General features: G+C 24.0%; 1 protein-coding gene across 1 annotated transcript in view; it reads left to right on the top strand.

Annotated features, from left to right (window-relative positions):
- Positions 1-923: 923 nt before the first annotated feature.
- LOC145849559 (unconventional myosin-VI-like) overlaps positions 924-15,568 on the top strand; it is a 51,499-nt gene continuing 36,854 nt past the window's right edge. Inside the window, exons 1-9 of the mRNA XM_082954512.1 lie at positions 924-1,099; positions 3,894-4,037; positions 4,743-4,872; positions 5,331-5,492; positions 6,664-6,758; positions 9,709-9,873; positions 10,345-10,425; positions 11,405-11,585; positions 12,784-12,919. Coding sequence (XP_082810638.1) covers positions 983-1,099; positions 3,894-4,037; positions 4,743-4,872; positions 5,331-5,492; positions 6,664-6,758; positions 9,709-9,873; positions 10,345-10,425; positions 11,405-11,585; positions 12,784-12,919 — 1,211 coding nt within the window. The 5' untranslated portion in view covers positions 924-982. The remainder of the gene's footprint in view (positions 1,100-3,893; positions 4,038-4,742; positions 4,873-5,330; positions 5,493-6,663; positions 6,759-9,708; positions 9,874-10,344; positions 10,426-11,404; positions 11,586-12,783; positions 12,920-15,568) is intronic.

The following is a 15,568-nucleotide window of genomic DNA, read 5'->3' on the forward strand; positions in this document are numbered from 1 at the left end:
AAGCATGGGTGACACTTTAGCACAGAGTGACACTTTAGCATGGAGTTACGCTTTAGCATGGGGTGACACTTTAGTACAGAGTGTCACTTTAACACGGTGTCACTTTAGCAGGGAGTGACATTTTAGCACAAATTTATTATTATTTTTTTCTTTGCTTAATTCAGATTAGGCACTGTGTTGTTCAAAAATCTAAAAACAAACTATGGAACACGCAAGCTAAAAGTTAACAAGCTTTAAATGAGTTACAAGTTAAAGCTTTAGTTAAAACTAAAATAAAAGTAAATATAAAAACTTTATTAACTTGTTTTGTTATTTAACTTTAGATAAAAATATTTTGATAAAGCTAGCAATAAATACAAGATTTTAACAAATACAAGGATCATTAAAACTTTTTTAAATGCTTCAACTAAAGCAGGCTAAACTTTAAGCGTAAGTTTTAAATAAAAAGTGAGATATATAAAAATTGAAAACTTTTAAATTTCATTTTAACCCCATAGTAAAAACTTTGTTTATAATTTTTTTAAGACGGTGTTTTTAAAAGTGTTAGAACTAATTTTCACAATTATTTTTTTGTTTAGTTAACTATTTTATATAATCAGACACTATTTAAATAAACATTTTAAAAGATTTAAAATTATTATGTTCAAAAATGTCACACCATGCTAAAGTGACACTGTGCTTTTCTGACACCTACCCAATTTCAATATACGGAATTCTTTAACAGACATTTGGTAACTAAGTTTACTTTTAGTGGTTTTACATAAAGTTTTACACCCAACTTTAACATTAATGTTTTTAGATTGGAAACTAAAATACGCTTAGTAAATTAAAGAATGATTTTAGTAGTTAGGAAAATACTTAATTTATGAATCAACTTACACCTGATATAACATTTTTAACTAGTGTTAAAAAAATTTAGTGTATAAACATAGTAACAAAAAATTTGTGAATTCACAAACAAGTCAACTACTAAAATTTTGTCATGGACAATGGAAAAGTTGTTTGGGGACCAGATATTGACCATGGATTTGTGATTGGTTCAATTATTGATATTAATCAAAAGACCATTACTGTAAAACCAAGAAATCCGTCTGGAAAGGTTTGGTTGAATATTTTTTGTTATAAAATTAAAAAAAGTTATAACTTATAAAAACTAAATATTTTATATCAGATATATATTTGAAAACATTAGAATTCAAAACAATATACATGCTGGTTTAGAATCATAAAAAGTTTCAGGCTAACTCTTGTCATGTCAAATTTATTTTTTTATACTAAAGCTGGTTTGATTTTTTGAGAAAATAAGTGTAGTTTTAAGGTTTTTTAAAACTCTTGAATATTTTTTTAAATTTAAATGGCAAAAAAATTGTATAATTTTTTAATGAGTAATATGTTTATTTGTTTATTTAATGCTGTTGAAAAAAAAAGCAACATTTACTGTGTCCTGAATAGATTTGACAGGGTTACTACTTCCTTAGAAATTTGCGATTTTCTGTAAAATCCATAGATTTTCATAGTATTTACTTTTTTTTGCGTATTGATTTAAATTTTTGTGATATTATAACTAATATAATTTTTTTGTAGTTTTATGACTATGTTTATATTTTAGCAAAAAAGAAACTATAACAAATATAGTAGGATATCACACAGAAAAAAAGTTTTCTGCAAGCCGCAGTTGTTTTAAAATAATTGTAGTAAGTAATATAAAAACTCAATTTTAAACAGGGTTGCCAAAAAACCTGGAAACCTAGAAAAACCTGAATATCTATGACAATTTAGGCTAAAAAACCTAAAATTTGAGAAATTTTAAAAAGAAAACTTGGAAAAACCCAGAATTTTTAACAATTTTAACATGTTCAGTAGTAAAATTTTGATTTGACACAAAAGATCTATCATTTAAAAAAAAAAGTTTTGTCATCATTTTTTATTTTTAGTAATAAACACATTTAAATTATCTTTATAGTATTTTTTCAATGTTGTTATACTATTTAACACAGTTTCTTACCTTAAACTAAACTTTAAACTAAAAATAGACCCAGAAATGTGTATTTTAAAAATTTGAAAACTGAAGAAAATTTTGAAAATCTGAAGAAAATTTTCCAAAAACATTTGGCAACCCTGTATAAACCAAAATGTGTTAAAATCAGCTATAAAAGAACACTAATAAAATAAAATAATAATAGAAAACCAGTGATCAGTAAATTAAGAGCCTAATTTTAAGTTTTTACCACAAAATTTTTTGTGTTTATTTATTATTTTAAAATGGTATTTTTCAGCTAAAAAAGTACCTTGCAGGTTACAGCAAATTTTAGCTTTTAGGTCGGTTTTGACAAAACTTTAGCTTTTAGGCTTTTATATATTTGGCCAGGGGAATGCAGTTTGCTGTCCCCTGCTCTAAAATCTAAAGTAAGTTACCACAATCTTGATGAAAGTAACAAAGTAGATTTTATTAAAAGTATTTATTTCAAATGTCAAGTTGACATCATATGTTCTGCTAACCATCTTACAATAGAAGTACAGTAATATCAGCATATAAGTTGATGTAAAAATTAAGTTAAATAAAAGTATAAACAGTAGCTTAATATAGTTGTACTCTAACACTGTCTAGCAGACAAAACTATTTTGATAATTTTCCCTAGAGTTTAATTATTTTCATTGATTTACCTAGAGTTTTTTTTTAATTTAGTGGGAACACTGTTTGAGTATTATATTTTGTATATGAAGCTTGTCACTTTCTTGTTAGTATGCAATTGTTTTTATTTGTATTGTTGTAAGAACTATTTTTTATTACATTACAATCATGAAATTTATTTGTCTAGTTATGTTATACTCCATACTACAGTTTTTCACCTGATAATACCTTATTGGTACTAATAGTTGTTTAGTGTGATAAACTCAATGTAAATATTCTTATTAAGGCCATAGGGGGGGGGGGGGGGGTAAATCATGTTTTTTACAAGTTGATCTAATTTTATAGAGTTTTTTTCTAAGCTTCAAGATGCTTTTTATCGTTTTTAAAAATTCGAATTATTTTTTGAGATATGACCAGTCAAAGTCGGGCCGCATAATAGGTTCCCGATAAGAAGGGAAAACTAAAACAGCAGAAAAAGACTATTTCATTTAAAATCTATCTCCTCCTAAATTTTTCAAGCAATCTTCTTCAAACTTTCACAGTCTAATCTTTATACAATAACAAAAAAACGTTACTTTGAAATTAAAAAAAAATTTTGTAACACTTTTTTTTTGTGATAAAATTTTTATTTTTTAAATTATTTAAATTCTAAAGTAACGTTTTTTCCTTTTATTATAAGGAATGTTTCCTGAAAATTTGAAGAAGATTGCTTGAAAAATGAAGGAGGAGATAGAATTTTAGTGAATTTTTAAATTTCCAAGAAAATTGACCCCGAAAAATTTGCGGTCCATACGTTTATATTGGAAAATTTTTATAAAAAATTAAATATCTCAAAAGTTAAATGATAATTTTGAATTCTATAAAAACTGGCTTGTAGATTATACTTAAAGCTTTCATATAAAAGCCAAAGTTAATTTTTGTAAAAAAAAATGTTGGACCCCCCTATGGCCTTAATTTATGTTTATACCTCTCTGGTTGTTAAGAAAACTCTTGAATTATAGTACCATACCAATTTTAATTTGAATAATTTATCAGTTATTTAAATTCAAGTTAGAATAAGACTTCCAAGTTAAAACATGAGCAAACACTTATTTAAGACTTGTGATCATCTATAAAATGATAAAATTGATCAATAAAAGAACAATATTTTTGATGTCAAAAAAATTTATGTAGTGATTTTTAATTTTTTTATCATAATGTATTTAAATAAAATTGTAATTTTAGTATTAAAACAGAATCATTACTGTTGTATATGTAACAGGCAATAACAGCTTCTTATGATCAAGTGTTCCCGGCCGAACCAGATGAAAAAAAAGAAGTTGATGATAATTGTGGTTTGATGTACTTAAATGAAGCAACACTGTTGCATAACCTCAATCTCAGATATATGAAGGACAAAATTTATGTTGGTGTAATATTATCTATGCTATACTTGTACATTATTGCCTTTTATTGTTTTTGCTTATTGTACATTATTCAATTTTAGATAAAATGCATTTTCCAAAAGTGATAAATGCCATAAATAGTTCTTTTTATTAGTTATTTTTAACAATAGTTTTTGGTGCAACATATTATATTTGAATTATATTTGTTTTGTTATATAATATATTTATGTTAGATAAATTAAAATACTTTCAATTTAGTTAATTTCAATTTATAGTTTTAATTCAAGATTTATAAAATGCATAAATCTGAAGTAGTGTTTTTAGAATACTTTAGGTTTTTAGTTTTTGGAATTAAACTTTTGTTTAAAAACTAAGGTGTTTTGTTCTAGAACTTGTTAGATCTAAATCTTACGTTATATTTATCTGTATCATAATCTAGACACATATATAAAGATTATAATGAATTTTTCTTAATAATAGTTTTTGTATTTTGAATTACTGTTCAAGGAAAATACTTACATATAGGGGTGTTAAAGCTTAGTAGTACTTTGTTTTGATAATATTACCTATTCTTGTTTTACTTTGTTCTACTTTTAAGTATGTACTTTTTAAAAGTTATTAGTTTAAGTTTTCTATAAGTATGAACATAGAGTCAGTCTTTAATTTGAATAATCATTTATTTTCATAAGTTTCTAAAAAAACTGATAGTTATAATAATTTAACAGACATATGTTGCTAATATTCTGATAGCAGTTAACCCTTACAAAGATATTAAAGGTTTATATGGACCTCAGCAAATTAACAACTACAAAGGGAAATCACTTGGAGTAAAACCTCCTCACTGTTATGCTATTGGTTTATTATACTTGATAGTTTTTATTTTTAAAACAGTAATATTAAAACTTTGATAGCTTGAGTTCTTTCTCTTTTTATGCTTGTTTACAATTATTTTTTTTTACACTCAAACATAATTTTCTCACTTTTCTATTAAAGAATACTGCATATCAAAAAAAGTATTAAAAAAAATTGATAAATAAGAATGATACAACCTTAATTTTTTTGTATGAACTTTACGAATTTTGGTGAAAACTACAAGTTTTTATTTTTGAAAGTGTATATCACTTACCATTTAAAAAAATACTATTTTTTAAAAGTTTAGAGTTTTTAGAAGTATGAATATTAAGTTGATATTTAGATGTTTAAATTGTTGTAGCTAATTAAACAAATTAATTGTCTTAAAATATTATTTTGCCATAAACTAAAAATCTTGGTGTTTTTAAATAGTTATTCTGTAATTTATTTAAAAAACACAGCTGACAAGGCGTATAGAGATTTGAAGACATTAAAACTGTCACAAGCCATCGTTGTGAGCGGTGAGAGTGGAGCAGGTAAAACTGAAAATACTAAATTTTGTTTGAAGTACATTGCAGATAACTATGGTAGTGGGGATGATATTGACAAAAGAATCGTTGAAGGTAAACATGTTAAATAATGTTCTAAAGTGCTATAGTGAATAAAATTTAAAAATAGAACAGTTTACAAAGCTATTTAAAAAAATTTGTTGTTATAATTTTATATTTTTATTGTTGTAAAGGTGTAAAGAATACATATATTTAGAAAAATTAATTTTTTCAATATAAAGTAGAAACGGTTTTGCCTTTTTTAGTTTTATCCTGTAAAAATTCAATTCAATCTTGAAAAAACTGTTATTGATTTAACACTTTTTTATTGAAAATATTAAAATAAATTGATTATAATTTTTTGTCTTTAAACTAAATAATTAAGGTATATAATTATGTAAAGCATGTACACTGTACTGTCTAGTAATGTAGTTTGTAAGTCTTATTCTTCGGCACACACAAAAGTTTTTGTCTTTGTAAATTTTGCTAAATTTAGATGAATTCAAAATAAAACTCTTAATTATTATAAAACAATTTATATCAAAGTAAAATAATATTAGAGTATACTTTAAATATTATGTTGCTTGGTAAGTTTAGAAAGTTTAAGTTCTTATTAGTTAGTTTGTGCTGTGTTGCTTTTTTGAAAAAGTTTAAAACTTTTAACAACATATTTATTCAATAAAGTTGTCAAAATTAGATACATTAAAAAAGTGTAGCTTGAGTATATTTTAAAGTCAATTGATCACAAAAACTATATATAAACTTTTTAGTTGGTGTTGTATGATCTCTGTAAGTTAGTTGTTATTGTTTTTAGTAAGAACCATTCTGCACACACACTAGTTACCGAGACAATCAGTGACCAGTTTTGTTCTTAACAGAACTCGTCATGCAGACATATTTGTGTCCATTTTGGTCGTAGATTGTCTTGGAAACTGTTGTTGATTTATTTACGGATCAGAATAGTGCTTATTTTATAATAGTAAAAAGATCTCAGCTTTTTTAAGGCTGCCAAAGTATTGTAGCTTGTTTTTATTTAGTTTTTTTAGAAGTTTAAGGTCTGATTTAATATTTTTACTAATATGTTCAGCTTTTTTGAACGGTTCAGTTTTTAGGTTTAAATTCAACCATATGGTAAATAATATACTATATATATTTTTAATGTAGGCCAATAAAATTCTTGTTAAAAATTGTGCTTTAGAGCTAAAAAATATCTCTAATTATTTTATTAATTGTTAATTTTTTACAGCTAACCCATTACTTGAAGCATTTGGAAATGCAAAGACAATGCGAAATAATAATAGCTCAAGATTTGGAAAGTTTATTGAGATCCATTTTAATAAAGTTAGTTTATTTTATTAATGAATAATATTTCAAATACTTTTTACTTAAGATCTATAGCTAATCTAAATCAAAAGCTGTTAAAAGTTTAGAAAGAATATTTTTATGCATTTAGACTTTTTAATGACTTAATATTTTAATATTGTTATAAATTCAAAAAAAAAAGCTTACCCGTATAATAACATATACAACCAATTTTAAGCATATAAAATGGTTTGATATCACTTGGCATGTTGTGATGTAAGTTATAAATAATTAACTAAAAACTGCCAACTGAATTTATTTGTTCTGACGCATTTTGTGTATTGAAATGCATTATTGACTAATTTGCGATCAAAAAATTTACCTAAGAGTAATGTTTTATTTTAGTTTTATTAAAAATTAGTTGTTGAATTTTCCTTTTAGAGTTCCCCCCTACTTTGCAAAATGTTTCAGTTATAATAATGTTTCTCTAAAATGATTTTAATCATACTGCTAATAATGACCATAAGATTTTATTAAAATTAGAGTTTATAAACTAAATATTTATTGAGAAACTATATGAAGTATAGTAATCTATCTAATATGAAGATAGATTATAAAACTGAACTTTTATTGAACTATAATGTAAAAAAAACAGTTGAAAAAAAAGTTAAACCAAATAAAGATAGTTTTACAGGTAAATCATTTTAATTTTCCGACAATATAGATGAATTAAATTTAGCTACTACTAAATACTATTATTCGATGTAATATATTATAGTACCCTTAAAAGTATAAAAATACAGAAAATTAGTTCAACTTTTTACAAATATATCATACTTTCATATCCTTAACCAGTATTGGATGAACAATAATTTAAAAAAGGATATATTCATTTTTGTTTTTTTTTGTTCGTTATAATATAATACTAAACAAAGTTAGTCAATATAATTTTTTTAGTTATATAATGTTAAAATTCCTAATACTATTTCTTTGCTAGAAATAAAATTGTTTATTATTGTTTTAACAAGTATCAAGGACCCGTAACAATTAAAATACTTTTTATTTCTTCCTTAGTAATAAATATGCTATACTGTATATTTAAAAATTTTTTTGTTATAGTTTGTAAAATTAATATAACTTAATAATCAATTTTTTTTATAATTTGTAAATGAATACTTTTATATATTAAAATTTGGTATTTTTTTTGTTTGAATAAGACTATTAACTTATTTTTAAAAATTATTAACTATTAGAAATTGTGCATACAATAAATGTGAAAATTATTTATCTAATAATGTGTTTAAAAGCAGTATCGTGTTTACTTTCATAAATAAATTTGAATTGGATGCTATTATTTCTAAAGTTTTGAAAAAAAAAATGTTAATGAATATGGTAAAGTTAAGTAATAGTATAAGTAAAAGTAAATAGTGTATTTAGGTACGTTGTAATTAAGTTTGCTACAGGTTCAGGTTTATAAGAAATTTAAGTAAACTTAGGTTGGCTTAAGCTAGTTTTATTTAACTTTTACTTTAATAAACTTGATTGTTAAAAAAAAAATTTTACTTTTAATTAATATTTATTTTTTTTAACTTTATACTAATAAAACTTATTTACCAGGTTATTTGCCACTTTGCATCTACCAAAAGTAAAACAATTATCTTTTTACATACTATTTTATAAAAGTGTTTATAGGTAATAATATGTTTAAATCAAATAATAAAACTATCTAAAATCTACCCAAGACTTAAATCCTTTGCTCTAGATTTTTAATCAAGATAATCTAAGTACAATAAAAATTATTAAACAGATATGTTAAAAAAAAGCTGTTCAAAATTATGTTTACTATTTCACTTTGTATTAAGCACATTTAAAAACTTTTTATTTTAATTAAAAACTTGCTGCAGTTTAATGATATTAAGTTTTATAATTCTATTGCAAAATAATTAATTTAATGCTATTTGTTTATTGATAATACTACTTATAACAGTAGCAAAAAAAAAATTCTCTTCAACTCATGCTGACTCAGACTTTATTTTCTCCTTTAAAAAAGCAAACCTTTTTGTAATTACAAGCAATTAAGTTTTTTGCTTTGAGTTTTTGAAGTTCAATGAAAATTATATTCTTTTGTATTTAAAGTTTTACTAAAAGGTAAATAGTTTTTAAATAAAAAAAGGTTATAAGTAGGGACGGCAAACTGCGGCTAGTGGGCCAAATGTGCTTAGCAAAGTAAAAAATTCTTACCTGTTATGTGCTTCTTAGTTTGGAAACAACTAATGCAGGAGATGCAAGTTCAAGATAAAAAAAAAATTAAGTAAACAAAAATGATATTTTGCTTGTTTGTGAGTGAGCTGTCCTACCTGTCTTATGTAAAGTTATTCTAAGTTAAACAAGTAATTTGTACAAAAAATTCAAAGGTATTTTGTTTTCAAAATGGCCTGCAAATGTTTTTATTTAAGTAAATCTGGCCCGTTATTCATAAAAGGCTGCAGACCCATGTTTGAGTCAAGGTAACAAGCATATGATTATTTTTGTAAAATACAATAATGCGTAACAAAATACAAATCATGTTAGCTTTAGTGTTATAGAAAAGTGAACCAAACAACCACAGCGTTTTGATACTCATGAAGTTTTGTTTACAAGCTGAATAAAATTTAAGGGCACCTTTTGCTGGTTAATTAATTTTTTTAGTTCTGATTTTCAACATCGAAAATGAATTCACTTAAGCTACTTTTAAAAATTTTAAACATTTTTTTCCACTTAAAATCGATAATGTTTATTTACAAGAACATTTTTTTAGATAGTTTCGTTTTACAGAAAACAATAATACAAAAGTTAATATAAACCTCTGTCCAAGTAATGTTATAAAAACTGTTTAAATAATGTAATTTTTTAAAGTTTAAAAACAATAGAAAAAAGTATACACAAAAAAACTACAGTAAAAAAAAACTTAATTTTAAATTTATAAGTTTAAAACTAATGAATTTAACAGAACAAGGTGTCTGGAGGTTTTATTTCTCATTACCTACTTGAGAAATCTCGGATAGTTTCACAATCATCTAAAGAGAGGAACTATCACATATTTTATAGACTTTGCTGTGGTGCTCCACTTGAGTTGAAAGAAAAGTTTCAATTAAAATCACCTGATTATTTTAATGTTAGTTTTTATATAAATTTGTTCTAATTTAGCTTAAGTAATTTTGTTTCTTATTTATAATATTTTTTATAGGCTCTGCATTTTTCAAGAGCATTAAAACTTTAATTCAAATTTAATAAATATCTCTTTAATTAATATTAAGTATTTTTTGAATAGTTTAGTAATTAGAATTTGATTTTATAAAATAAACTTATTTTAAGTTACCTTATATTAAACTTAATTTTTAAAATTTAGTTATTTATTTAAAAACTTTTAGCAAAAACTGAGAATTCCAAGTTAAGAAGACTTAGTTAAAATATTAATTTACATATTTATCATTAACTAGCATTTATCACATTAAATATTTTTCTCCTTTTTAGCTCTTATTTAAATTTAAAGGTTTAAGTTTTTTTTTGAGAAAGGATAAAGCATATAAAATTTTACATAACTGTTTCTAATAAAGTTTTTATTAACAACAATTTTATGTTTTAGTACTTGCGAAATGGAACAACCCAGTATTTTTTGAGCGACAAATCAGCGAAAAACTGTGACAAATCAAGAATCTCCGACTACGTTAGTTTTGTAAAATAAAAACAAAAACTATTTTGCATTATTTATATTTTGCATGATTTTTGCTATATTTATCGTATTTACAGGGCAGCCCTTTGTCAACTTTAAGGACCTAGACAAAAAAATAAGTACAACTACAGCTTTAAAATGTAAACTTTGTAAAGCTACTTTACTGTTAGGCATTAATATTTTATATTCATTAGATTAGATTTCGTTTTGAGAAAATTATTTATAGGCACTATATGATAAGAAATATGAAAGTTATTGCCTGTGTTTAATTTTTCAAAGGCTACTTTGTTTTTTCTGCCAAAATGTATTTTTTAAATTCAATAAAGTTTATTATTGAAAAGTCAAAATCCATTTAAAGTTCAGAAGAGTATTAAACAAACTTAACACATATTGTTAGGTATTACTAAAAAGTACAGCAAACACATAGCTAATTTAAAATATGTACTGTTGAAAGAATCAATCCATATACCTTTTTGTTTAGTAAATAATGTCTTGCAAAAAAGAATACATTTTTTGGAAAAGTTATAAAACCAAAGTTATATTGAAATTTTACATATTCGCAAGAATAAAACAGTTTACTCGACTACATAAGAAAACAAGTCTTAAAGTAGCTATTATGACCTACTTTTAGAAAAGTAATCTTCTTCAAAAAAACCTAATGTACTGTAAAATTTTTTTTTAATAGACAAATTAATGTCCATTGAAATAATAAATAAAATATTGTGGCTTGTCAAATTTAGATAACTACAGCAAAAAATACAGAAAATTGATTATTGCAAAATATTTATTATTGAAACTGGAAAATATTTCAAACAGTATGTTAATTTTTATTGTAAGAATATGTCCAATTTTTTTTTCTTGATGAAACAAGTAGTTAAACCCTATCCACTACCTGAAAAAACAAGTTTTAACAAAAATAGTAATATATACGAACCGATATGTTTAAAGAGTATTGAAAGATTTTTTTTATCAGCACAAAAAGAAAGGTCCATTAGAAGATCCACTTTTAGATGATTATGCAGATTTTAGTAGAATAAATGAAGCTATGTTGAACATGGGTATAAATAAAAAAGATTCAGAACAATTGTTTCAAATAGTTGCAGGTGTCTTGCACCTTGGTAACATTCAATTCGAAGAATCAGATAGTACTAGTGGTTTGTTTTTGTGATATACTCGTTAAGTTTTTTCTGAAGGGTGGTAATATAATGCGTCCATAGTATAAAGTTTGATACAACTTTGTGCAAATGAATCCATTATTTTACATCATTAATAATTAAAAATTGCATCGATTTGCATTAGTTTTATAAATTATGGTTTATAAATTTATAAAAGTACTTCAATCTGGTTACATAACAATTCAAATTCTTAGAATTGAAATTCTTAAAAAAATGTTTAAAGGGCTACAATTCAAAAAGTAACACATATTTGAAAAAAAATGCGTAAGTAGTTCTAACTAATACTTACAAACAGTTTTTTGGTTTTAGAAGATATGTTTATTTCAATAGAATTTTAAAATTACTAAAAAGTACTGTATTTTAAAACTTATTTTAACCATATCTCCAAAAGAGTTAAAAATAGACCTTTTTTTTATTTTTCATATATAAGTATATTACTTTTTCAGCTGTAGCCCTTAAATTTTTTGGATCAAGTAAAAAAAAGACCCCAGCTTTTAACGTTAAAATTAAGACCCCAGATATATTTTAAAGGGTTTATTTCCAAATAGTTTTCATCTTGGTTACTTTTGTAAGAGTGTTAGTTTTGCACGAGAATTAAAAAAAACATATTTAAAAAATGAAAAATACCGAATAAGGGTAAGGGTTATGGGAAAAAGTATTAGTAAAAAATTAATAAAAAAATAAAAAAAAAAAAGATAAAAAAAAAACAACAAGGATAAGGGTTAAGGGTAACAGTGATAGATAGAAATAAATATATATATAAAGATGATAAAATATTAATAAGCTACCGACTAAGGGTAAGGGTTAGGGGTAACAATGATAGTAAAAAAAATGGAAAAATAAATCAAGTAAAAATAATGACCCCAAAAATTAAAAAAAAGTAAAAAATATGACCCCAGAAAAATTCAGATCAATTAAAAATAATGACCCCGGGTCATTTTATACTTGATCCAATTTTTTATAAAAAATTAAATTGTCCGAATTTGAGTTTTTGTACATTCCATCAGTGTAAATCTCCAAGTGTATTTTGATTTGGTAACTATTCTGAAAATTATTAATATAAAAAGTCGACTAAGTTATTTTTCTCATTAATAGTTTTTAAAAAAACTTCTCGTTTTATTCATCAGATAAACTAATAAAACGTATACTTGATATATCATTGGTTTAATTTTGTAAGGTGGCTGTAAGGTGAGTGATTTATCAAAAGGTTCAGTTGAGATTACATCTAAACTATTGGGCTTGGATCCTGCATCACTGACACAAGCACTTACTAATAAAAAGATGAAATCAGCTGGCGAAGACCAAGAAATTATGTTAGTTTCAATGTATTAAATGTATGTTTGAAAGAACATATGGTATAAGTGTCAACCTAAAAAAATACAAAACTCGTTAAACTTTAAAATGGGCAAAAAACTGGGTTCAAGCGGCCGTTGACTAAAAAAAATAATTTTGCAGCATAGAAAATCAAACTAAGTGTTAAATATAGTAACATAGAACTTGTTTTTTTTGTCTCAAAGTTGGTTTTGTTACTTTTCTGCTTTAAGTATATAGAAAGCTATGTAAATTTAAATCCAACCAGTTTTTGCCTTTTACAGTGTAAAAACTCGTCAAAATTCTTCATAGCTTTTGTCAACAGTTTGCTACAGAAAATTACAGAAAAATACATAAATACTTATTTAGAAATTCTTTGTAAGTTTGTATATAGACAGGGTTGCCACTATACCTGGAAACCTAGAAAAACCTTGAAAAACCTTGAATTCGACAATTTAGGCAAAAAAAAAACCTGGAAAAACCTGGAATTTTTAATAATTTTAACATTTCCAGTACTAAAATTTTAATTTGACACAAAAAATCTATCATATAAATAAGATTTTTTTGTTATCATCAAATTTTTTTTTATTAAAAAACACATTTAAAGTAACTTTATAGCATCTTTTAAAATGTTTGTGTACTATTTAACACAGTTTCTTTTATAGAAATTAACTTCAAACTAAAAATAGACCCAAAAATGTGTACTTTTAAAAGCCAGGAATAAATTTGGAAATCCTGGAAAAAAATTTGAAAAAACGAGTGGCAACCCTGATAGAATCCGTGTCATATTTACTAATACATAGAAAAATATTTCTACTATTGGCAATTGAGATATTTATGTTTTGAAAATACCCCATATTGCCTTAATTACACCAGTGAATTTTCGGAGAGAATAGCAGTTTTTTTTAATTGTAAAATAATAATAATTTTCTATTTGAATACTCAAGAAATTTAGACTATTTTTAATTAACACTAAACCATAAAAAAAAACATAATAAAACTTTTGTATATAGGCTTTTAAGATATTTTTAGCAGTTGCTGTAGGCTTTAACTTTGTTATATATATTTTTTTTTTTGACTTGTTTTTAAACTTCAAATAAGCAAAAATTTGCAACATTTAAGCTTACATAACTTTTAATATACTTTAAGCAGAATAGAACCAAACTCAGTTTTTAAAAGAAGCCCAGCTCTAGACAACTAAACTAAACACTTGGTTTAGTTTTATAGTCATGAAAATGGTCAATGTCTACTTGCCAGCCCAATGTCTTGTTAGAAAGTTATACTTAAAGTATAAATACATGCAAATGAATTAAATAAAAATTTTAACACTTAAAAATATCGACTGGCAAGTAAATATGTTACAATAAGTTTAATAAGCATCTGGTAATTTTAAGTTTTTATTTTTATACCTATTACATTTTCAAAAACTAACACTTAAAAATATCAACTGGCAAATAAATATGTTACAATTAGGTTTATAAGCATCTGCTAATTTTTGTTTTTGAAAATGTAATAGGTTTCTTATAATGTTGTGCTAATAATATATAATAAAGTTAAAGAGTTTTATATATAGTATCCTGAATTTTATAGTTCGAATGAATCCAGTACAATTATTAAAGTAATAAAATTATAAAAGTTTACTGAGTATAAAAAAAACTTTTAAGATTGTTGACTATCAATTAGTTCTGTTATAATTTGAGTTATAACTTATATCAGTTGCTAAATCTGCCAAAAAACTAAAGCTAATAAAACAAACTTGCAGGCATAAGTTTGTTTAATTGAAGAGTTTATTTTAAAAAATGGAAAATTTAAATTACTCTCTTTGATAAATTAGTCTTAAAAGCTAATGCATACCTTTATAGCATAATATTGTGTTTGTTCAAATATATTTTTGATAAAAAATACCAATCTAGTCCAGATTTCCTACCAAGTAAAGATATTGTAAAAAGTTTTTACATCATATTTTGTTTACTATGTCCAAATGCTTAGTATTTTTTTAATCAAATTATACTTTTTCTTTTGTAGTGGTAATAAACATAATATTTCAATGCCAATTTTGCATAAAAATTACAAAATAGATATTTTTTAAATAAAAATTAAATTTATTGTTTAAGGATAATTTTTTGACAAAACAATTTAGGTTTTACCCTATTTGTTTTCAACTAAAAATATTAATTCTCTTATATTCCAACATCAATTACACTGTTTTTATAAGCTCAGATATCTTACATAATAACTACCTTTAAAAAAAAAACATAGAAAACAATTAAAAAAAAACACTAATTCTTTTTAAATCCTAACAGTCTGGTATTGTTATATTATGTAAGGTTTTACAAAATAATCTATGCAATTACAAACGTCGTATTCAAAGTATACTTATTCTAAACATATTTAAAATAAACTTAATTTTATATATGCAGGTTTATCATTATAAAACCATACTTTCTTAGTTTTAAGGTTAACTTGACCTTAGCTTGTATTACTTGTATAAGTATTAATAAAAAAAAGAGCTTTGAAGACAGTTTTTTATGCAGTGCGGTTATTTCGACAGTAAATTTATTTTATTATTCAAATGTACTAAGTTTAAATTTATTACTTACTAAATTATTAATGAACCAGTTATATAACCACTGCATCAAAATATTTGCAAT

Source organism: Thalia democratica, chromosome 2, assembly GCF_965202585.1.
Source record: "Thalia democratica chromosome 2, ktThaDemo2.hap1.1, whole genome shotgun sequence".
Lineage (NCBI taxonomy): Eukaryota > Metazoa > Chordata > Thaliacea > Salpida > Salpidae > Thalia > Thalia democratica.